General features: G+C 32.8%; 2 protein-coding genes across 12 annotated transcripts in view; one reads left to right on the top strand and one right to left on the bottom strand.

Moving 5' to 3' along the window:
• LOC105840125 (transducin beta-like protein 3) overlaps window positions 1-5369 on the bottom strand; it is a 191941-nt gene extending 186572 nt beyond the window's left edge. For 3 of the 6 annotated variants that reach the window (XM_036288351.1, XM_036288346.1, XM_036288350.1), the window contains exons 1-2: window positions 5170-5368; window positions 5000-5051 (exon numbers count right to left, since the gene is read on the bottom strand). In XM_036288351.1, coding sequence (XP_036144244.1) covers window positions 5000-5051; window positions 5170-5195 — 78 coding nt within the window. In that variant the 5' untranslated portion in view covers window positions 5196-5368. Of the gene's footprint in view, window positions 1-2583; window positions 3141-4999; window positions 5052-5169 lie in introns of those variants that run through there. The other 3 variants (XM_036288352.1, XM_036288347.1, XM_036288349.1) reach the window with 3 other exon arrangements.
• Window positions 3223-26141, top strand: part of LOC105833264 (activating signal cointegrator 1 complex subunit 3) — a 122977-nt gene continuing 100058 nt past the window's right edge. For 3 of the 6 annotated variants that reach the window (XM_036288345.1, XM_036288344.1, XM_036288340.1), the window contains exons 1-7: window positions 7038-7358; window positions 7688-7830; window positions 8466-8557; window positions 11816-11964; window positions 12325-12567; window positions 20259-21327; window positions 22748-23861. In XM_036288345.1, the coding sequence (XP_036144238.1) occupies window positions 7700-7830; window positions 8466-8557; window positions 11816-11964; window positions 12325-12567; window positions 20259-21327; window positions 22748-23861 (2798 nt within the window). In that variant the 5' untranslated portion in view covers window positions 7038-7358; window positions 7688-7699. The other 3 variants (XM_036288342.1, XM_036288343.1, XM_036288341.1) reach the window with 3 other exon arrangements.

Genomic DNA, 26141 nt, shown 5'->3' with positions numbered 1-26141 from the left:
TCCTCGGTTTCAAGACCTCCTATTATCACTAAACCGCTTATCCACCACTTCGTCACCTTAATTTCCAATCCTAGCTTTTCTCTAATCATCTCCTCTATCCATCCCTCTTGTATTCTATCTAAATCTTACTTTCTTAAACCTCTAATTACTATGTTCTTTCTCTTCTCTTCTTTCTCCCTATCCTCAACCCACTTCTTTAATTTTCCTACCTCTGTCACTTAATCCTCCGCTACTATTCTCAAAACTATATCCTGAACTCGCTCTACTGCATCTACTCTCTCTACTCTCACTTCTCCTTCTTCCTACTGCTACGCTTCCCATGCTAACGCTATCCTCTGTCCAACTAGACCTCCCACCTTCTACTTCCCCTCTCTTTACTACTTCTCCTAACTCTATAATATCTTTCTCCACCCCTATGCATTTAACCTCTAATTCTTTCATTCTTTTCTCCCATAATTCATCTTTTACCTTTAAAACTTTCAATTCTTGTCTTATCTCGTCCTTAAATTCTTTCAATTCTAAAGCCATTGCTTTAACTTCCTTCCTTATCTTAGCTAAACAGTCCCTATCCATATTCTCTTTACCTACCTCCTCTTGATCCTTGAAGCTCACCCTTTTACCCTGTTTACTACCTTCCATCACCAATTTCCTCTGTCCTTCCTCTATACTCTTGCCTTTTCTCTCTCTCTTATCTCCCTGGACATTTTCCCGCACTTTCCTACTCGTTGATACCTAACCTCCTAACCTCTCCGCCTGATTTCCTCTTCCTAAAATTTTAACGCCTTACCTCTCGAATCTTCCTCCAATTACCCTATGCTCTTGACTTCCTCGCTATCCTCCTAACACTAAATATCGCCTCTACCTTATCTAATTTCGCTCAAATTACAATCTTATTCGCACTCGTACACCACGCGTCCGCTCACAATCACACCACCTAACCAAGTCCATTTTAAAAGTAGAAAAGAAAAAAATTAAAGGACAGAAAAAAAAATTTTTTTTAGCAAACTACCTTGAATATAATATCAAATTTTCAAATACGTTGAACTCCATGCAACCATCTCGTTCGTCATGAATTATACAAGTAAATCATAAGCCTAAAGCTAAAATTGCATTTCTTTAAAATATTGTTGATAAAACACATTTTTATGAAGAAATCAATAACTTACATGATTGTGAGTCAGTTCAAATTTTATAAACGTCGTCAAATATTATTGTAAGGTATCCCTTGTATCTAATTAAAATATATCCTTTATTCGTTAAAAAAATGATAGAATAAAACATGTAAAAGATGTAAAAGTTTAGTGAAAATGTGGTAGTTTAGTAGAAAGTACGGAGTAAAAGTAAGGAGTACGATCTTCATAGCGTGCAAATAGCAAAAGCGACCCCGCTTTTAGACCCTAATTGGGAGAGAATCCGCTAAAAAAAATGGATTCATAGCCATGGTAGCCATTTGTAAAAAGAGAGAAAGAGAGAGGGAAAGAGAAAGAGATGTCATCATTTTGAAAACTGCAACTCACAGATGAAACTTATTTTATTAAAGTATTAATACTTCTATGTTTCTTCTTATTAATTGGGCTCAATACATTACAGTATATAACCACTGGTGGAAAAATAGATGGAACAGCATTTTCTTTCAACTTTGGTACCTTACGTTGCACTGTAATAGTTGTACCACGTGCCATATGAAAGATATCTTCTTTGATAATGTCATCTTTCTGAAAATGCAACTCACAGATGCGACTTGTTTTGCTGTCACGCCAATTATTAAACATTTTTTTCGTGCAACCTGCAAAAAGGCTTTTTCTTTTAGAAGCATCTTTTTTCTACCTTTTGTAGTACATCCACGTATCCAACATGCCGTTTTACAATATTTTATTAATACAAGTAAACAAACTGAGATACAACCGGACTAATCGGGTAAGATTAATTATTGCAAATGGCAGCCATGACTATGAATCCATTCCTTCATCGGACATCCTCCCATTAAAGTCTATAATCAGGGCCACTTTTGTTTGAGTGACCTTTACTTGGACACAGTGCAAACGGACACATTGCAAATAGACACAAAATAATGTACATCGTACATTTCTACACCGTAAAGTTGTACACCGTACATTTCCACACCGTAACCGTGGCCGCGCGCGCGCGCGCACGCACGCACGCACGCACACACGGGAGGGTGCAGGGGGGGGGCCTTCGGCATCCATTCCATCAATAGAGGTGCCCTAAACAGAAGGGTATAGAAATGTACGGTGTACAACTTTATGGTGTACAAAATTCCTGTGTCCAAATAAACCGTGTGCATTTGAACCGTGTACATTAGTCTGTGTCCATTTGCAACGTGACCATCTGCACAGTGTGCAATTGTAATTGTGTCCAAATAAGCCACTCCCTTTTGTTTCACGGAGATCGTACTTCTTACTCTTACTCCATGGTGGGAAGTCACACTGATAAAATTCCCGACCAGTACACAACTATGGTTAACGAGAAACTAATTTAGATGACAAACGTAATGGTTCAAAGCCCAATGTCAAGCTATAAGATAAATAGATATTTGACTAAATACTAGTGTATCTGTATTACCCGACTCAATTATACGGTCGTAAATAGGATTTAAATTCTCGTGTCTTTTGTGCATTAACAGTATAAAAGTGTTTGTTGATAAGAAACATCTCCGCAATTTCTCTTTTTTTAACATTTTTCTCTTTATGTAAATTTCCAGTGCTGATCAATTAAAATCATGATTATGTGATAGACGATGCTTGCTTATGACAGACTGATTGCTTTCATGTTTTTTAATATCTTGTCTATGTTCTTTCAGTCTAGTTTCCAAGTGTCTTTTTGTTTGTCCAATATATGTTGCGTTACCAGTCATTGCAATTTATTTTGTATACTATCTCTGTATTTTTATTAAGCTCTAGTTTATCTTTGCCCTTTTTTATAAGTTGATCAAGTTTTTTGGATATTTGTATATACCGTTTCAAGCCCACATTTATTTAAAATCAAACACAAATTTTCACTTATGTCTTTGATGTACGGGATAGTAATGCAACGTTTTATATCAAATTTGTTTTCTTTATTATTAGTGTTAATGCCATTGCGTAATGTAATTGCGAAACTTTAAGGGTGTCGTCACATGCGGCGTAACTTGCGTAATGCGTAACTTGCATCGACCAATCACATCGTCGTGGGGCACGTTGAAGACGGCTTTAACGTGCTTTACAACGATGTGATTGGTCGACATAAGTTACGCATTACGCAAGTTACGCCGCATGTGACGGCACCCTAATTCTTTGAGTCGTTTTTTAATATGTGTTAATAACTGTGTGTAGGAAAGCAGTTGTTCAAAAGGACCCGTTTTAAGATTTCTAAATTTTCTTGGTAAAACCAAGCTTCTGAGAGTAAAGTTGCTTTATCAACAAGGTACATGGTAGTGTTAATTTTATGTTTTAACAGATGGTTAGAATAAAAATTTATGTATCTACTGGAAAACTGGATTTTCTATACCAATTTGTGATAAGTTTCTTTTTTTTTCTAATAATTAATGTATCTAGAAAGGCTTATGATTTACTTGCATAAATCATGACAAACGAGATGGTTGTATAAAGTTCAACGTATTTGAAAATTTGATATTACATTAAAAATAATTCATTAAAAAAAAAAAATTTTTTTTCTGACTCACGTTTCTTTTTTTTTACTTACTTTTAAAATTGCATAATTGGAAGTACTTCTATATGTGTCACATTAAATTCATAGGAAATTATATAGGTATTATATCTTAGTTTATACATTATGTTTTTACAATTGTAGATTACACTTGAGAATGACCCAAAACAAGAGTCCTTCAAAATGTTGTGTTAGCAAATTGATGTAATAAAGTAGTCAGTCAGGTCGTCCAAAATAAGTAATATTGGTTTTAATTCACAGGCGAATTAAATATTATCATTTAAACTCTGATTAACTTTAATCGTTGATTAAAAGGTTGCCAATGTAACAAAATACAATTCAAACGAACCAATCACAGCAAAGTTTTACCATTGTATTTTGTTACGTTGGCAACCCTTTAATCAACAATTAAAGTTAATCGCAGTTGATTAGACTGGCCCTTAATATGTATACTCATTATTGTTTACTATTCGAATTCTAATGGTGGACCATTAATTCTGATATGCTGTGATATGCATGCACAGCACATCAGAATTAATGTTTATATACTAATTTAAATCAACCAAACAGTGTGAATAATGTCAAAGATTGATGAAATATGATTCTACACATAAAGCAGTACATGCTGATTTTGCTTATGATTCACACATAAGAATCTCACCTTGCATAGGGGTCTTGCTAATTTTTTAAGTATTTATTATTTTTAGTATATTGTGGACTCATTTAATTAGTAAGGCAGAGATTTAATACACATATTTATTATTGTTTACCATTAAAATACAAATGATTCATTACAAATACTCACATATTTCAAATTCGTGCATTTTTTGCGTGCACACATGATCTCAGAGCATGCGTATCTCGCCACAGAGCGTGCGCATATAGTCGCGGAGCGTGTTTATGCCGCTACGTTTTGTCGATATGACAGGTTTCCTAACCTAAATAATCGTCAACTTCAACGATTCGTGGGAGGTCGAGCACGTCTGGTTTTCGTCTTAGGACGTAAACTAACCTCCAAAAACCCCCAACTTCAACGATTAATATCTCACTTCCTGGGGCAGAGCGACGTTTATTTTTGCCAAATTCATTCGTTTTAAGCAAAATTGCGTCGAATGGGTATAATTACATCGATATTTGAGGTGACGGGTCTAAACTATATAATTACCGCTTTATTTTTAGCTTGTATATTAAACAAATACTATTTGGAAACATAATGGCATGCTAGGCGTATTGATGATCTTTATTTCAAGTTACTCACACAAAATTTTTTGAAGAGAAAAAATTTGCAGGACACAATTGTTTAAATCATGTTTACACAAGGTTAAAAACTTACTTGAATATCACCGCCAGTGTAAAACGCTCCATGCCTGCATTCTACCTCGAATCTATAAATATAGCAATTCTGATAATAAAATTATCAAAACGACATACAATTATCAAAAAATAAAAAAGTGAAAAAAATCTCTTGTATGCATTAATCACGTATCAGAAAATAATACTTACACTTCCTTAAGGTTAATTTTGTTCATTTATAATGATAAGAAGAAAAATTAATTTATTTTACAAATAATTTAAGATATTTATGCCGACTTATCAAACAATTAGAAAATTACACGTGATTACACGATGTATGTATACACGTGCGAAAGCCGAAAACCTTTGAGTATATATATATACATAGAGAAGTCATGTATAAGCATAGACATAGGCCTAGTTTACATCGTGCATTTGATAAGTACAGTCTTAAGGGTCATCTACAATGAAGTGTTTTAGCCGTAACAGCACTAAGGCCAGGGGCTCTATTCTTGAATTTATTCGCAAGAGAAACGTATTCGCAAATTCTGTTCTTACAGAAAAGTTAGAAATTTATTGGCTATCGTATGGCTATTAACCAATAAACTTACAACTTTCTGTTAGAGCGAGTATTTGCGTATACGTTTCTCTTGCGAATGACTTCAAGAATCGGGCCCCTGTATTCATAGTCGGATCTTATATTTAAGATCATCTTAAGTACTGTCTTAAGATGCCATCAACCAATCACAGAGCTGTATTAGCATCTTAAGATATTGCTTGAGACGATCTCAAAATAAAATTCGACTATAAATACCGGCCTAAGGACGGGATTCATAGGCCGGTATTCATAGTCGGGTCTTATATTTAAGATCATCTTAAGTACTGTCTTAAGATGCCATCAACCAATCACAGAGCCGTATTAGCATCTTAAGACATTGCTTGAGACGATCTTGAAATAAGATTTGACTATGGCCGGTATTCATAGTCAAATCTTATTTCAAGATCGTCTCAAGCAATGTCTTAAGATGCTAATACGGCTCTGTGATTGGTTGATGGCATCTTAAGACAGTACTTAAGATGATCTTAAATATAAGATCCGACTATGAATACCGGCCTATGAATACCGGCCATAGACCGATCTTAAGCTCAAGTAAGGGCCACCGCACAAACTCTTCCATAACGCGTTACGTTACGTTAAGTACTCCATACGAACCTAAGTTGTACTTAAAATTTAACTTAAATCAACGCACAAAGAAATCCTTAACGTAAGTTCTTAAGTTCTTACGTTAAGGATTTCTTTGTGCGTTGATTTAAGTTAAACTTTAAGTACAACTTAGGTTCGTATGGAGTACTTAACGTAACGTAACGCGTTATGGAAGAGTTTGTGCGGTGGCCCTAAGGATTTCTTTGTGCGTTGATTTAAGTTAAATTTTAAGTACAACTTAGGTTCGTATGGAATACTTAACGTAACGTAACGCGTTAGGGCCACCGCACAAACTCTTCCATAACGCGTTACGTTACGTTAAGTACTCCATACAAACCTAAGTTGTACTTAAAATTTAACTTAAATCAACGCACAAAGAAATCCTTAACGTAAGAACTTAAGAACTTACGTTAAAAGTTTCTTTGTGCGTTGATGTAAGTTTAATTTTAAGTACGAACTTAGATTTATGGAGCACTTAACGTAATGTAACGTGTTACGAAAAAGCTTGTGCGGTGGCCCTTATAGAAGAGTTTGTGCGGTGGCCCTAAAGTCTAGCTTCGAGCCAACTTGAGACTTACTTAACCAATGAAATAACAGCATTGACATCTCAAGATCGTGCTTTAGGGCCACCGCACAAACTCTTCCATAACGCGTTACGTTACGTTAAGTACTCCATATGAACTTAAGTTGTACTTAAAATTTAACTTAAATCAACGCACAAAGAAATCCTTAACGTAAGAACTTAAGAACTTACGTTAAAAGTTTCTTTGTGCGTTGATGTAAGTTTAATTTTAAGTACGAACTTAGGTTTATGGAGCACTTAACGTAACGTAACGTGTTACGAAAAAGCTTGTGCGGTGGCTCTGAGGTGTTTAGATCTATAGCTATTTCCTGATTGGTTCTTAAGCTTATGTTTACGTCTTATGCTTATGCTTACGGAAATTCATGTGCGATGGTCTTTAGGTGTCAAATAACCTACAACGAAAGTTCGGTTGACGGCACGTTAAATCTTAAAAAAAACAAAAAAACTAACGATTAATATTTCGCTTCTCGGGAAGTGCCGAGGAGCGACTCTTTTTTCTGCCAGATTTGTTCGTTTGAAGCAAAACCGTATCGAATAAGCACAACTACATCGATATTTGAATACCAGTGCCTAAACTGAATAATTACCTTAGTAAATATAACTAAATAGAGGGTACAATTAAATATAAATATAAATTATTATTACTTATTTTTTTAAGTAAATGATGAATATTTTAGGATAATTTTTATTATTATAATTATAATTATTAAGAAAATTTTTCTTTATGCAAAGATTACCATTATTTGAGAGAAGATAATTAAAAATTGAGTAATTGCTTAACATAATAATGCATAAATATAAATTTTTGAGCAAAAACTGCAATCTCATGTAACTAATTATTTCTATGAAGTAATTTTCTGCCTAATTCTGTTATGTATTTATGTGATTGTTTTTTGGAAAATATATGATTTTGAAAAATAATATAAAAGATTGATTGACAGGTAATCGACACAATGCCAAAATTACCACGTATCACTAGATCCTTGCGAATGTTTACTACTCTGGAGCGCAGAGAAGAAATATTGGATTTTGAACCAAATGACTTATTTAAAAAAAGGCAGGAATGGACAAAACGATTAAAAAGGTGGATAGACATTTCACATTAAAGAAAATATCAATTATTTAATATACCTTGTAAATTCTTTTCACATTTTTGTGACATTTTAAAGAAAGAAAAATTTAGTTTGTATTATTTTGTTTTACTCTTTCAAATTTTTTAGTGGAAACGTGTCACATTAACTTTTAATAATAAACCCTGTTTTATCACTACTTAAGAAATTATTTTTTTATAAATTTAATATTTAACATTCAAATAGCTTTTTTATATTTGTATTATTAAGGAACATTAAAAAAATGTATATAGTAAAATAAAATTATTGCAGATATACTTAAAAATTTTGTAATCTTATTTGGGGAAAGGGAGAAAAAAATTTTCAGTAAAATTCCTAGAAAAATTAAGAATTCTCAGGGAATTCTTTGACATGAAGATTTAAATAAATACCTTACCTATATATCTTCTATGATATGTACACTACCACACTAACACAAAGAAAAAGCTACGTTTCTTTTCACATATGATAGTGCATGATGCATCATTCATTCTTATTTAACGTTAAACAACAAAGATGAACAATATATCATGCATATCATGGATGAAACAGAATGTAGCCAAGATATGTACCTATACATCTTTAAAATTACATTGTATGTATATTCCAGCATTCCTGATTGGTATGATATATACAAAAATGCATCTAAAAAACTTTCGGCTCATCTGTTAGCATTAAGAGACTCCGTGCAACAGGCTCTAGGTGAGTAATAAACAATAATTAAAACGTTATTTAATTTTTTTACACAAATGTGATTTTCTATACAGATTTGAGGAATTAATGATACAATAGATATTTTAGACAGAAAAATAACTTTAAATATTATACTACTACAAAAAACTAACATTGTCTGGGAATTTTTTTTTGTTTCAAAATTATTAATTTTTATAGAATTTTATTGAAACTTAGGGAACTTTTTTATTTTTACTTTTGTAAGATATTTGAGTTGGAAACATTTGTCTTGAAATATACAGAACCAGATAATAGATAAGGTTCTAATCAATTAGAAACTTATGAGTGATTGAATTAGAAATAAAAATAATTAAAGCGATGTAGCATAGCGATGAAAGAGCTGGCCTGCGAATACAGAGATTCCGAATTTAAATCTACTTTTGCTTTAAATTTTTTCATTGCTTATTCTTTCTATATCTTTCTGACAAAAATATTTTTTTGTGTTGTTTCTAATTTTTAATAATACAAAATGTTGAAAATTGATTAACAATAAATGTCCTATTTCCATGTACATTTACATATAGTCTTGTGTGACTCATAACTTTTTATTAAAAAACTAGTGACAATAAAAAACAATACATTGTTCTAAATTGCCTTGTGTATATAATCACTAGAATCCAGATATTCGTGCATGATTTTGTGTTGCGTATGGAGAACCTCAACATGCGAGTGAATAAAGAGGCTCGTTGAAGTAAAATTAAATTTCAACATTTTTAATGGAAATCCAACATCTACTGACTGCATTTGATTTATCTAAACACCGATATCCGATATATCTATTTCACTTCATTAAGAATCTGTGCTCACTTGCATATTGCAGTTCTTCGCTCAGGATTGTGCACAAATATTCGGACTCTAGTAATCACATTTTATTTTCTGTATTTTTAGTGAGCTATATTAAAAATTTTCTAATTTTACCTGGAATTTTGAAAAATTTTTGGAAAAATTGTTGATTTTTAGGGAATTTCTTTAATAAAAACCTAATAATTTGTTAAAACTACTATTTAATAATTATATTCACATAGAGATCATATATATATATACAGGGTGTTCCAGATTAATCGGAGGAGCCGGCATGTACGTATTCTTCATGAAAAACTGAGTCGAAAATGTCAGTAGCAAAATCTTGAGGGATCATTAGTTTTCAAATGGTAAGCCTTTGAAACCTTCCAACCACAGGCCGTGAAGCTCGCGCTGTCAGGCGCGACGCAACTAAGCGGCCGGCTAGTCGCTTTGACGAGTATCGCTAAACGGTACCGAACGAATATAAATCTGTGAAATCTCTATTAATATTTGTTGCTGTATTCTTAAATCGAGTCCAATTTAATTGACAAAAAATAATATCAATTGTAAATTCGATAAAACGCTATTTATATCAATAAAAATTATGTGTTTCTGAAATACGTTTTATGTATAAATAAATTAATAAATAAAATCAATATTAATTAAATTATTTAATCAAATAATATTAAAAACATCAGTCGACAACATTTCCAAAACTTTTTTTCAAAAAGTTCTGTCACAAACAGTATTAAAAAACATTTACATTTGAAATTCGCATTTGATGTAAATAAATATTTCATATTTAGGAAATGAAATGAACGAAATTCCGAATTATGATATAAGAGGAAAAGGAAGTAATACTGTGAAGGCATCGACGTAAGTAAATAATAAGTATTATTATTACAAATTACATTTTGAATAATATTTTAGAAAAATATTAAACTTTTAAACTTTTTAAACTTTTAATTGATGAGGCGCTTGCAACCATTACGCCTGAAATGATACAACGATCGAGAGAAAAGTTGATTAGACGTGCTCAGCTTTGTATTGAAATGGGTGGTGGCCATTTCGAACATCTACTCTAAAAGTTTCTAAAATATTATTCAAAATGTAATTTGTAATAATAATACTTATTATTTACTTACGTCGATGCCTTCACAGTATTACTTCCTTTTCCTTTTATATCATAATTCGGAATTTCGTTCATTTCATTTCCTAAATATGAAATATTTATTTACATCAAATGCGAATTTCAAATGTAAATGTTTTTTAATACTGTTTGTGACAGAACTTTTTGAAAAAAAGTTTTGGAAATGTTGTCGACTGATGTTTTTAATATTATTTGATTAAATAATTTAATTAATATTGATTTTATTTATTAATTTATTTATACATAAAACGTATTTCAGAAACACATAATTTTTATTGATATAAATGGCGTTTTATCGAATTTACATCTGATATTACTTTTTGTCAATTAAATTGGACTCGATTTAAGAATATAGCAACAAATATTAATAGAGATTTCATAGATTTATACTCGTTCGGTACCATTTAGCGATACTCGTCAAAGCGACTAGCCGGCCGCTTAGTTGCGCCGCGCCTGACAGCGCGAGCTTCACGGCCTGTGGTTGGAAGGTTTCAAAGGCTTACCATTTGAAAACTAATGATCCCTCAAGATTTTGCTACTGACATTTTCGACTCAGTTTTTCATGAGGAATACGTACATGCCGGCTCCTCCGGTTAATCTGGAACACCCTGTATATATATATATAAGTAAAAAATTATGTATATACTTGCTTATATATAAAAAAATTATAATCTTGTTTGTATTATAATTTGACATTTTGTAAAGTTTAATAATCTTAACAAATATTATATTTATTTTAATATTATTATAGTCTACAGAGTATATATGATTATTTTAAGTATTAAACTCTTTTTTTTTTACTTATTATTTTATTATTATTTTTTATCCAATATTTATTCCTCTCAACTCATAAAAATTATTATAGAATAATAAGAATACATTTTTCTTGAAACTTTACAATATTTCATATAAGCAAGCTATGGTTATTTAATGTTTTTTATATTATTGCAATTTAACATTTTAAAAATAAAATTTTTTTTAATAAAAGATGTTATTTTTTATGTGCATACGCTATTTAATAAAATATACACAGAGAAAAGGCCATTTTTTAATACTATTAAACGAAATTAAATTGATAATCAATTTAATATTGTGATACTATTATTTTCGTCTAACTTTTAATTGTTTCAAGATCGAAAATTTATTTAGCACGTTGTTTGACTAATTTAAAAAAGTATATAAAATTACAGATCCAGATATCTCAAATAAAACTCGTTTTTAATTTGTGTTTTTTAATGTTGACTTATATTCTTTCATTGTTATTATTTAAAAATTGCACATTTTTTTGTTTTTAGGGAATGATTCCTCAGACGTTATTGATGAATTTACAGTTTACGCATTACATTTGTTAATCAAAGAAAAAAAATTATCACGTGAAAAATATAATATACTTGGTAAAAAATCAGGACATTTAACATATCAGTATGCAGAGGTTATGATGCAGGTATAATACAATGTATTTTAAGGGGACATTCTACTTTCTTGGCATAAAATTTACATAATTTTTTTAGAAGCTGTAACATGAAGAAATAAAAATATATTGGTAAAATTCTTTTTTTTTTTTTACATCAATTTTCCATCTTAGAGTACAAAAATTAAAAACTTTTTTATTGCTATTTTAATAGTGTTTTTGCACGTTTTTGTAGCACTTTGGGAAAAAATTATTTTTATGGCAGGCACGATTCCGGTCGATTAAAGCGTCTGAAAAAAAAAGTTTGAAATGTCCCCTTAATGTCGTAATTTTAATGTTGCTCAATTATGTATTATATTTTTTCAATTGTTATTATATTGCAATTCTTTATAGATAGTCATTGAAATTCAGAAGGAATGTTACGAGGAAGCTATAGAACTGTTATCAGAGTGTAAAGAGAATGCAAACGCTCCAGATTTGCAAATTTTTGATCCAGATATTTATTATAATTCAGCTAGAACCGTGTGGCCCAATACTAGTGATCTTCACAATATGTCTACAGAAAAAACAAATTCAAATACTGATAAATTTACAATGATGATATGCGAAACAAAACCTTCACAGAAGAAATCTACAGTAAGTATCTGTTAAAAGAGTATTCTCACTTTGATAATATTTTTGTACATTAAAAAAATTTTTTTTACTATAAAAGCTATAAATTTGAAACTTTGTATATTAATTTTTTAAATATTTGAATGTTCCTTATAAATTTTTTTTTTTATGTTAGAAAAGATTTTTTGACAATTATAACAATCAATTTACATGGTACTTTTATGCGCAAGTTTTTTTTTTATGGAAATTATTTATGCGATCTTGGTTTTATGTGATCTTTTTTATATTGTCAAAAAATATATCTTTTTATAATATTTGTGTTTTGCATATAAACAAAAGTTTAAAGTCGATAGTTTTAATAATTTCTGAGAAATCAACTAATTTATAAAGTTTTTATTTTAAATTTTAACATATGTAACAGAAACTAATCAACATTTAGCTATATCAAAATGTATATAGATATTTTACTAAATGTGCATAAGTAGATGTATTTTGTATATATGTAAAAGTTTAAAGTTGATAAAAATTTGTGAATATCTAATTAAAGTAAGAGACTCATGAGACAATTCTAAATTGTAATCTATGATTAGAAATAACCGATGGTGAACCACATTTCTTACAATTAGAAATAAAACTGTTGAAATTTTGAACAGATTTTATAATAATAAATATGAACAGAATAGAATTGATATCACATTTTCTTAATGGCTATCCATCACTAAACAATACATTAAAAAACATTCTAATAATATTATTACAAGAGCTGATGAAAGCAATATCACAGTAGTATTAAATAATAAGTGTACACTTTTTGTAACATATTTTGAAGATGGAAAAATTTTGTCAGATTCTGACACTTACTTTTCTATTAACAAAGATCTTTGTAACAACATTAATAACAAAGCATGTGACCTGCTTGGCAGGTGGAAGAAGAAGAACTATATTGATGATCTCACTTACAAGAAATTACTCAATAGTAATGGCATTTTTCCCAGAGCCTAGGGACTGCCAAAAACACATAAATCAGGCTTTTCTCTCAGAGAGATAATCTCATCAATTAATAACGCTCTTTATCCATTAACTAATTTTTTACATAAGATTCTATATGAATGTCTATCAAAACCTAACAGTCATGTCAAGAATAATTTCTACTTGGCCTACAAACTAAATGAAGTTACTCTTGAGAATGACTGGCAATAAATGTCTCTTGATATGGTTTCTATGTTTACCAAAGGTTTGTTCTTGGTAGCTGCACTGCTGTACAGGTGCAATAAGTTAGAATAAAAAAAAATATATTTGTCTTATTCTAACTTATTGCACCAGTGCAGCAGTACAGTGACAAAGAACAGGCCTCAATATACCTTTAGACATGGTTAATGAGAGCATTAAGAAAAGATAGGAGTGGATTTCCTTAAACACAGATATTCCAGTGGAAGAATGGTAAGGATGTTTTAGATAGCATGTCGTGTTGTGATGTGATATACAAAGTCTTGTCAAGATTGTGAGGCATGTTATGTGAGCTAAACTAAGAAAAAACTAATCACCAGAATTAAAAAACATAAAAAAGATATTAATTAAAAAATGCGGTTTATTATCAGTTATTTCTAATTATAGATTAGAATTGTCTCATGAGTTTGACTGAGAACATGTCAAAATTTTAGACAAAGAACCATCTTGTCAAAAAAGACTCATTTCTGAGATGCTACATCTCAAACAGTAAAAAATAAGCTTAAATAAGTAAAATGATACAGAATTTCTACCAGAATCGTATCTATAGGTCTTAGACACATTATCGCAATCATAGCTCTTACTTTGATTAGAAAAATTAAAAATTTCTATTTTTTTAAATTTTATTCTTAACTGTCTTGTCTATCCCTTCCTTGGTTTATTTCTAATATGTCCTTTTCCCTCTTTCTTCCTTTTTATCTCCTTGCTCTTACCTATTTTCCCACTACAACACTCATCACTCATGTTTTTGATTCCAAAGATCAAGTTTGTTTCTCATTTAAATTGTTGATTCTTTTTCCATCTATTGAACACACATTTTAACTATAGTTAAAATTAAGTCATAAACACACTATTGACTACACATTAAAATTAAATCGAGCATTAATTTTAATTTACTGTTTCTCTATCTTGTTTAATAATTTATCATTTCGACACATAATACTAAGAAATCAGTCGTTTACAGTCCACACTGAATGATGGAATGCGTAACTAACGAATTTTATTTCTCGACACACACGTTTTTTAAACTTTGACATCGATATATAATATACACTATTTTAAAAAGAGGGGGGGGGATACTTTTCATATACCGAAAATTTAGGCTATCTTCAAACTGCTAGAATTTAGCGAAAAATCATCGCAAAAACAAAATCCAAAAAGTATTTTAAAGCTTGAAACTTCTTTCAAACGCTTTTTGGCGATTTCAGTCATCTTTTTTTTTACCAACATGGTACAATGATAAAGCTCGACCCATTAAAATACAAATTTTTAATGCGAATTTGCTGCGCTGGATCTCACGTGAAAAAATGAGAGAATTTCTGTTATTTGTATCTTGTAGCGGGATTTTTTCCCTTTATTTTGAGTGGTTGTTCATTGCTGTGTGATTTTTTTGACCGAGTTATTGAGATCCGAACAAAATTACCTTTCTTAAAGAAAGGTAAAAAAAGGCGCCAAGTCTGGGTATGTGCGTCCTTAAGAAAAAAAATATTCTATTAGGTAAATTGTCTTACTGTCCTATTGTTTTATTGTCTTTTCTACACAAATAACGATATAAAGTAAATGCGCCAATTATAAAAATATTTGTACAAAATTTATTTATTAATTATAACTTTTTATTAAAATATTTAATAATAAACGGGCTTGATGATCAAATAATTAAATGATTAAAATCAACCAACGGGATTATAATAAAGCAAAAACTTGGCGTGCCTGGCTTGCATTTTTTCAATATTTCCTAGACTCTATGTTATTGATATCAATAAATATATACACAAGAATGAGATTAATGTGGCTTAAGTATTGTTTTACTATCTATCAGTTTTTGCTTCATTATTTGTTATTATTAATTTCCATTTTTAAAATAATTTTTTAATAGACTTTATAGAACTTTTCTAAATCTTTTTTCAAATATACTTGGCTAATTATATTCGTATTATTTTTGAATACGTTTGTGTACTTGACATACCTTTTTTATCTTTGTAAAGTTTTTAATAGGTTATTATTTTTTCATTATTTTATTTTTATAAATAATTTCCATATTGTATAACATTGATGGGGGTCACTGCGTTTCAACGAGCCGGGCACGCCAAGTTTTTGCTTTACTATAATCCCGTTGGTTGATTTTAATCATTTAATTATTTGATCATCAAGCCCGTTTATTATTAAATATTTTAATAAAAAGTTATAATTAATAAATAAATTTTGTACAAATATTTTTATAATTGGCGCATTTACTTTATATCGTTATTTATGTAGAAAAGACAATAAAACAATAGGACAGTAAGACAATTTACCTAATATAATTTTTTTTTTCTTAAGGACGCACATACCCACACTTGGCGCCTTTTTTTACCTTTTTTTAAGAAAGATAATTTTGTTTGGATATCACGCATTTTGTAGTATTAAGCATCTTATTTAGGCTGCGTCAGTGAATATTCACTGATTATCACAGTTATAAGTATGCCACTGCGAATCAGTGAATATCCACTGATTAAGATTTAGAGAGTGAAATGCGGTAGTAAATAATGTATCAAATTTTTGTCTTCCTAAATGTCTAACAATGATATATTGGCTTGATATATGCATAGCTTCTTGAATTCCTCACAAACTTTGATGGCACTTTGCTAAATCATTTTTTTTAAATAGAGAAACAAAGGTATTCTTATATTATTACTTTTGCCAGATAGATCAAATTTTTGTAATTGTTCAACACTTATAATTTTATATTATTTTATACATAGACTCTAAATATTTATAACTGCAGCAACAAGCATTTGTTACTATATAACTACCTAATACTGCATGCTTTGTAATTTCCTGTAGAGCTTCATTCTCTATATTACTTTTGTCAACTTCTGTTTGTAATTTGTCAATTTTTTGTTGCTATATATTTAAAAAAAAAAAGGTTTTTTATGGCTGTGCTTATTATTCTCTTTTTCTCTTTCTTTTTTCTTCTCTTTCAACAGATAATCGAGAAATAGCCACAATGATTTGAAGGTTCTTTTCTACAAAAAAAAATACATATACATATATACATATTATATTTCTACATACTAATTTATGGAAAAAATGTCTTTGATTGTCTAAATTATATATATAAGTATGTTTATATATATAAGTAAGTATTTTCATATGTCGTATGTATATAGAAGGATGTATATATTTACTATGTGTGTGTATGTGTGTCTGTGTGTGTGTTATTTGTAAATTTTATTTATCTCTCTCTCCCTTTTTTTCTTGTGTAAGTAATGCTTTTCTTCTTTTTTTCCTTATGTTATACAATAGTTCTAATAATTTAAATAATTACTTGTAATAAATATAGTATACGAGTAATAACGAATAATTATTAGAACTATGTATAACAATAAGGAAAAAAAAGGAAAGCATTATTTATATAAAGAAAAAAGAGAGAAAGAGATAAAAAATATACACACACACGCGCGCGCACATGTGGGTATGTACATCTTTATATGTAACAACTAACATATAAAAATAAATACACTATAAAACAAATTATAGCAACCTTTCTTATTTACATTATATCCCTCCTTCCTGTTCTTGACATTTTCCATTTCTTTGTTTTTTTCTTTATTGTTGCTCATTCGGCGTTCTTTATTTTTTGGTTTGCGAAAACACCAATAAAAAACGAAGGGGAAAGAGAAAGAGAAAGAGAGGGAGCTCGATGCAGGAGGAGATGAGAGGAGAGAGAGGAGATGAGAAGAGAGAAGAGGGAGGAGAGAGAGAGAGAGATTGGAATGAGCGCTAGCGTAGGGAGAGGAGAGAAGAGAGAGGAGAGAGGAGAGAGAGAGAGGAGAGAGAGAGAGAGAGAGAGATGAGAGAAGAAGAGAAGAGAGAGAGAGAGAGAGCGATGAGAGAGAGAGGAGAGAGAGAGCGAGAGCGAGGAGAGAGAGCGAGAGAGAGAGAGAGAGAGAGAGAGAGGAGAGAGCGAGAGAGTAGAGAGAGAGAGAGCGACGAGAGAGAGAAGGGAGCAGAGAGACGCGAGAGAGAGAGGAGAGAGAGAGAGCAGAGAGAGAGAGAAGAGAGAGAAGAGAGAGAGAGAAGAGAGCGAGAGGAGAGAGAGAGAGAGGAGCGAGAGAGAGAGGAGAGAGAGCGAGAGAGAGAGAGCGAGAGGAGAGAGGCGGAGAGAGGAGGGAGGAGGAGAGCGAGAGAGAGAGAGAGAGAGAGAGAGGAGAGAGGAGAGGGAGAGAGAGAGAGGAGAGAGAAGAGAGAGAGAGAGAGAGAGAGAGAGAGAGAAGAGAGCGGAGCGAGAGAGATGAGAGAGAGAGAGGAGAGAGCGAGAGAGAGAGAGAGGAGCGAGAGACGAGATAGAGAGAGCGAGAGAGAGCAGAGGGAGAGAGAGAGAGATCTCTCTCTCTCTCTCTCTCTCTCAGCTCTCTCTCTCTCTTCTCTCTCTTTCTCTCATCGCAGAAAAACCCCCCCCCCCCCCCCTCTCCCTCCCTCTCTCCCTCCCTCCCCCCCCCTCCCTTTCTATCTTCTTATATTTTTCAGTTTTTCTGTTTCTATTTACTGTATCAATTTTCTTTTCGTATTAATTCTTTTTCACTCTTATTTCTCTTGATATTTCTAGGCAAATTTATCTTTAAAATATTCTTTGTTTTCACTATTAATGAGATAAAAACTACATTTTATAATATTCAGGGAAAAACATGACACAAAAAAAAAGAAAAAAGAATAAAATACACATGCATATGTGTGTGTGTGTGTGTGTGTGTGTGTGTGTGTGTGTGTGTGTGTGTGTGTGTGTGTGTGTGTGTGTGTGTGTACACATCATACTTAAATTTACACACACACACACATATTATTACACAATGTTATCCTTTTCTTTCTTTTTCTCTCTCTTTCTTTCCCTTTCTCTCAATTTGACAATAACACTCTTTTTAACATACATTAATTATAATTTATTTATATGTGTATATATGTGACTTACTTTATTTTATTCTTCTTACTTTTTCTTCTTAATTTTTCCTAATTATTAAAATTTTTTTTCTCTCTCCTTACCGACTTTCTTTTATCTATTCTTCTTCTATTCTACTTTACCTTCAAATACAGTGTTCCTTCCTCTCTTTTAATATAACTAAAAATAAAACATGGCACAAAGTATATTGACTTATCTCAAAATAATTATTTTCATTAAAAAAAAAAAAACAATTTTATACAATATATTTATCTGATTGTATAACGGATAGTACGTTATACTACCCAGCAAACACAGAACATAGCAGCAATATTGCGGCAATGTTATAACATTATAGCAACATCACAGCAATATTACAACATTGCCGCAATGTTACTGCAATGTTCTGTGTTTGCTGGGTATAATCTCTTTTCGCAATGTAATCTGCGTACAGAAACTAAATAAAAACTTATTCGCCATTAACCTCGCGCACGTCACATCATTAATCCCGAACTGTCACATTATCGCCGTGAAACTCGCCGCGGACTCGTCTGCTAACGTCAAAGTATATTCGACTACGAACGCGCACTTCTCATCGGATCTACGAGACTTTTCTTATAAGAAATTATATAACCGTACGATTTACAGATATATCACTTAATATTTATTCTTTACTCTCACAAAACGATCATATCACGAATGACAGCGATTTATCATCATATCAATATGCAGTATATATTTTATAAGAAACTGTCAGGTAAGTCTTAGAAGAGCCCTCTCGTGTTGAATCCGTGTACTCGACAAAGACCGACGACGTATCTTAAATGAAAAATTTACATTTTGGACTTTGCGTCGCTATATCTCCACTTGTAGAGCACGCAGAAAAAAAATGAAAACATTTTTTTTTATAAATCAAACCCAAGCTTTCGATTGAACCTAGTTAGAACTCGATCGGTTAAAAATCTCAGGTGCTCGCAAGTCGCGTACTCGCGTAAATGTACGGTGGTCTCGCGCTGCGCGTTTACTTGGCGCGAGACACTACCGTGTCTCTTGATTTTAAGAAAAAATGGTCATTTTGACTTTCATCACTTGTTATTTATGAACAGATCAACATACAGCATTCAGTAAAAAAGCATTGGAAAGCTTGCACTTTCGAATAATATTATTAATTTTTTTATAGATTTACTCTTTCTAACAACAAAATCGCGTTCCAAGATTACATAAAAACTCGCATATTTTATGGTTTTTATTTAATTCAATATATTGTGAAAAAAAATCTATGATTTTTTTCACGCCAGGTGCAGTAGCAGAGTGGCATAAAAAATTTTTATTTTAACAGATCAAGCTTCATCATTGTGCCACGTTGGTAAAAAAAAGATAACTAAAATTGCCAAAAAGCGTTTGAAAAAAGTTTCAAGGTTTAAAACGCTTTTGTTTTTGCAATGATTTTTTGCTAAGTTTCAGTGGTTTGAAAATAGGCTAAATTTTTGGTATATAAAAGTGTTCTCTTTTTTTAAGTAGTATATTTAAATAAAATTTAATTTTCTAATCTTGTTTTATTTTTAAATTAAAGTTTGATCAAGCGACATTCATAAAAGGATTGAAAAGCTGTTACAAAAAATGTAGCACAGAAATGTCACATCAAGATTTTGCAACGATGATAATAGAGAAATTAAAGATCTCGGAAAATATACAAATGGAACTCTTCGATATGTTAGGTTGCGAACATTTTGAATTCATTGAATATATTATCGAACATCAGAAGACTATTGTGTCAACATATTTGTGTTCAAAAGTGACCAAGAGGCCTCAAACAACTGTACAGGGTCCTATAATGAGTGGTCAGGTAACCGTGCAATCCGATGTGGAAAAACAATTGTACAAGCAAGTGCGTAAGGAGGAAAAAAAGTTAAATAAAATGGCGAACAGGCGAGACGCCAAGACGGAAGTCGAAGAGAAAGAATTTGATTCAACTGAACTGCAAATTAGAAAACATGAGGCATTTAAAGCCACGTGCACCCCGTTATTTCCTAAACGGGATACTCTGATAAGAGGTATGCAGGAGCATTATCCATTCGTATTTGATTCTAAAGCAAGTGCTAGAATGAGCATTGTGTCAGGGCAAAAGTTATTGTTGGCCGAAGATGTTAAAAGAGAGGATAACGAGCTGTGGGAGCAAGTACATATACCAATATCAGTACAAAAACCTATGGATGTTAAAATAAATCCCGTGTTAATATCTTCTCTAGACGAAATTGGGCAAATAGCTTTCAGTAACATAACATCATTAAACAGGATTCAAAGTATAGTTTTCGACGCGGCATACAACACTAATGAGAATCTACTGATTTGCGCACCAACCGGCGCAGGAAAGACGAATGTGGCTATGCTGACTGTAGTACATCAATTGAAGCAGAACATTCAAGATGGGCAGTTGCAAAAGAGTCAATTTAAGATAATCTACATTGCGCCCATGAAGGCCTTGGCAGCAGAGATGACTGCCAACTTTAACAAGAGACTCGGCCGACTGGGTGTGTGCGTTCGTGAATTGACTGGTGATATGCAGCTGACGAAACGAGAGATCCAAGAGACTCAAATGATAGTAACTACACCAGAAAAGTGGGACGTTGTCACAAGAAAGGGTATGATAATGATTAAACAAAATTTAATGAATTTATTGAATAAAAATTTAATTTTTGATTGTAATTTTTTAGTTATTTAAAAAAAATATTAGGCATTAATTAAAATTTTAATTATTAAAATAAATGTATTAAAATAAGTTGTATGTAATTAGCGTGATTATTAGTGTTTTCGAGTGCCTGGATTAATTGCTCTGGGAGCGATTAATGACGTTATAAGGCCAATCACAGCCATTTTTCTGAAGAATGGTATAACTATGATTACCTAGTTCTAGAGGAAAAGAAACGAGTTAACCCAACGGTCGAAAATGCCACAATTCAATTAGTTATTGACTGCTAATTAAAAAATTAATTGTTTATTATTATCAATAATTATAATCATTAACTTATAGTAATGATTAATAACTGAATAACATTGATTAATATTAATAAAATAATTAAATATGATAAATATATTGTTGATGTGACAAACACATTCTTTAAGTTTGTAACTTTTAAAAATTATAAATATTATTGAAATATTGAAACTTTCTGAATTAATGAGTTTTTAAATCATCGACGTTTGATTTATTTTAATAATCAATTCAATCAATGATTATACTCAATTAGTTAAATAAAAGCTTAATTATTTAGCACATATTCGTTTCAAAAACGTTTCAAAAATGTTTCTTTAAAATGTTTTATAATCGGCTCTTAGAAACATTTCTAATTGATAAAAATGTTTATTCCAAAAACGTTTAGGGAAACGTTTTTTTAATAGAAAAAAACGTTTAAGAAACAGTTAAAATTTATTTTTTCCTTTATTTGTAAAAAATTTATTTTTTTACATATTTAATAAAATAATGCATTCGCGCGCGCGCGCGCGCGCGTGTGTGTGTGTGTGTGTGTGCGTGTGTGAATGCATTATATATACTTATGGAATCATATATTTGTTTAGCAGCCTGTCATTACGTAAGTGACATTTTTAATTTCGAGCATTTTGAAACTTTTAATTACACATATACTTCTTTATTATTCTTTTTAAAGTTTAATGTATTATCACATAATTGTCACATAGCATATATTTGTTGCAAAAACGTTATATATAAGTATATATATATATATATATATAATTTTGAATTAAAAAATTAATTTTTATTCCATCTATAGAAATGTGAAAAATATGGTTTTTAAACTATGGTTTAAAAAATGTTTCCGTTGAGACGTTTCTTATTAGTGCTTGATGGTTAAAAAATATTGGATACGTTTAGAAAACGTTTACAAAACGAACATGTGTTACCTGCGTAATTAATTATACAAAATTCAACAATTCTATTAACTGTCTAAATTACAATAATAATGATTATATTCATAAATATATATTAATATATTTTTTAGTGAATTGTTTTAATTAATAAATTAATCTATTAATATCCAACATTAGGTACAGGGGATATCTCCCTCACTAGTATCGTGAGACTACTTATCATCGACGAGGTTCATTTGCTGCATGGCGACAGGGGACCTGTGGTAGAAGCGTTAGTCGCAAGAACCTTGCGCCAAGTAGAATCGTCACAGAGTATGATCAGGATAGTCGGTTTGTCCGCGACACTCCCAAATTACGTGGATGTTGCGCGATTTTTACGCGTCAATCCTTACAAAGGATTATTCTACTTTGATCACCGTTTTCGGCCAGTACCGCTCAGTCAAACTTTTATCGGCGTGAAGGCAGTTAAGCCGCTGCAGCAGATGATTGATATGGATCTCGCATGCTACAACAATGTCGTGGAAATGGTGCAACAGGGCCATCAGGTTATGGTATTCGTGCACGCGCGAAATGCTACTGTGAGGCTGGCGAACGTCTTGAAAGAAATGGCATTGAAAAACAATACGCTCAAGTACTTTGTATCCAACGAACATGCGAAGCACGTAAACAAAGCCTTCGCGAAGTCGCGCAACACGTATCTGGGAGAATTATTTAATAATGGGTTGTCAGTGCATCACGCTGGCCTGCTGCGCTCCGACAGAAATCTAGTCGAGAAATACTTTGCTGACGGTCTAATCAAGGTGTTGGTATGCACTTCCACATTGGCGTGGGGCGTAAATTTGCCCGCACATGCGGTCATCATACGCGGCACCGAGATTTATGATTCGAAACATGGCTCGTATGTGGATCTGAGCATCCTAGATGTGCTCCAAATCTTTGGTCGTGCTGGTCGACCACAATTCGACAATTCGGGACACGCGGTTATCATCGCGTCGCACAATAAGCTGTCCCATTACCTGTCGCTGTTGACAAATCAAATACCAATTGAGAGCAGCTTCATTATATATTTGGCTGACAATCTAAACGCCGAAATCGCTCTGGGTACAATATCGAACGTGACGGAGGCCGTCGAGTGGCTGAGCTACACTTATCTCTTTGTACGAATGAAACTGAACTTTCAAGCGTATGGTATGGGCTATCAGGACGTCCAGAATGATATCAATCTTGAAAAGAGACGAAAAGAAATTGTGGATATTGCTGCTCGGGCGTTGGATAAGGCGCAAATGATCAGGTACTACTAGATTCCTCGAAAATTCTTAACCCCTTCGTTATGGACGACATATACAGGGTGAATTTTAAAATTTTAATGGCTGTCCCAACTTTTTACCATGAGATTGGATTATTGACTGCAATCTTGGTACACACATGTACGACATATGTATGTGCAAATGCCGTACATGTGTGTACTAAAATTGCAGTCGGTAATCCCATCTCATGGTAAAAAGTTAGGACAGTCATTAAAATTCCTGTACGTGCATCTCGAAAAAAGAATATTAAAGTACCGGAACTTTTATAGTGGCAAGTATTCCAAAATTTTTGAGGTTGCTAAATTCGAATTTAAGATCTAAATAGCAAAATGGCGGATTCAATATGGCGTATCAAAGTTTTTAAAAATAATTAGATTTTCTTGAAAATGGGTTTCTATAGGTGTTTTGGGTCGAAAAATCTAAATTTTATGTCAAAATTACATAATTCAAAATAACGGATCCAATATGGCGCAAGGTTCTTAAAAATAATCAAATTTGTTTGAAAATGGGTTTTTATATTGGATCTGCTATTTTAAATTTTGAAATTTTGATCTCAAAATCGAAATCAGCGATCCTAAAAACGTAAATAATTTTGTGAATAAAATTGCAAAACTTTTTTTGCTACAAAAAAGGCACAGAACATTAATTTCTGTTCCACAGTTAAAGGGTTAATTAACTTAATTTCGCATTTAATTAATCCTATTATGGATGTGTATATCCGAACGTCAATTTGTGATTACTAATTTGATTCTGTCTTTTTTTTTGTCCTCCCAATATTGTTGATAACTGAATTTATTTTCGCATGCCATTTTGTTATTATTTACTTTGTGTTAGTGCTGTAACAGCTGATGTATTCATATAAGACTCCTAAAATTGTTCGAAAACTATGATTATATTATTGAAGAATCCTTTTGATTCCTTTTGATAGCTGCCAAACTGCTTGTTTCGTCATATAATTAAACCTTGTATGACACTCATTTTAACCCTTAAAGCGCACACGTATCTCGGAATATTATAAGGTGCATATTGTTGTACCCCTCGTGGAGTACGTTAGGGATCGCTGCCAGAAATCTCGCGAGTAGGGTATTTAGTCACTCACACCGTTATTCGTCTTGAATACTTTTATTATATTATTTGTTTACAGTGTGCGTTTAGATTGCGACCCCGCAAGGCAGAGTGTCGCGTTTATGAGTGCACTGTCCACGACCCCGCAAAGCAGAGTGTCGTAGTTGTGTATTTACATTTTACAATGTTTTATGTCGGCGATACACGACCCCGCAAAGCAGAGTGTCGTGTGTTATCTTTGTTTGTTGACTTTGGATTGATCCTCACTTTCTTTCAGCGGTTTATATACCTGTAAATTCGGTAGTCGGATCGAAAGAAGGGGAGGATTACGTGAGGGCGTAAATCGGTCAGTATTCCAAATTCTTGTTTAGACAGCAAGTGCTGCCTAAGGACCATTGCGCTAATTGTCAAGCGGATTGTGCGGAACCTCGCGCAATGCGCTCGATGCTGACTGCTGCAGCTGACCGACTTACGTCATCGGTGCTACTGACACCTTTCTTTCGCAGCACAGGCGAGGGCTTTTTGGCGCACGCGGTCGCTGACACATTCACCCCGACCATAAGTACGCACGCAAAAGCACGGAGGATCGCGGTCGACGCCGTGAACTCCCACTAAGGACTGCGCGTTAGTCCTCGCGCATTGCGCGGCCCCAATCACAACAGGACGAGCAGTCCTGTGCCCGCAGAATCGTCAGCGCTCTAATTCTTCCGGGGGCTCCGCGAAGACAGAATTTTCCGCCGGCAACTCCGGCGCCTCCCAGCGATCCTCGCCGCCCTCTGCTTCTCGCGAGAGGGTTCTGCATCCCGCGGGGACGATTCCACGGCTTCCGCCTTCATACCGCCTCCAGGGTGTCCGCCGTCCGGCTATCAGCCAGGGCGCCGATTTTCCGTTTGTCGACTCCGGCTTTTCCGGTTTGCGGTTTGCTCGCTTGCGCTCTGCCCTCTCGCCTCACTTCTCCGGCGGTCCTTGGTTCTCGGCTGCTGCTAGCCGGGTCGGCGAAATTCCTCTGGCGCGCCCCTCCTTCCGCACTCGTCTCTGTCTCTCCACCGAACTCCTGGCTGCTCGTGCTCGTCGCGTTACCAAAAAGAAACAAAATACTTAATACTAATTATTCTATCGTCGTCGCGATTTCCCCGGGAGATCTCTCGATTGGCTCCCGCTTTTCTGTCCGGCGCGAATTCGCAGCCTGTGACGGGGGA

The sequence above is a fragment of the Monomorium pharaonis genome, chromosome 6 (genome assembly GCF_013373865.1).
Source record: "Monomorium pharaonis isolate MP-MQ-018 chromosome 6, ASM1337386v2, whole genome shotgun sequence".
Lineage (NCBI taxonomy): Eukaryota > Metazoa > Arthropoda > Insecta > Hymenoptera > Formicidae > Monomorium > Monomorium pharaonis.
The sequence above is the reverse complement of the archived record's forward strand: the minus strand, read 5'-3'. Positions and strand labels throughout refer to the sequence as shown.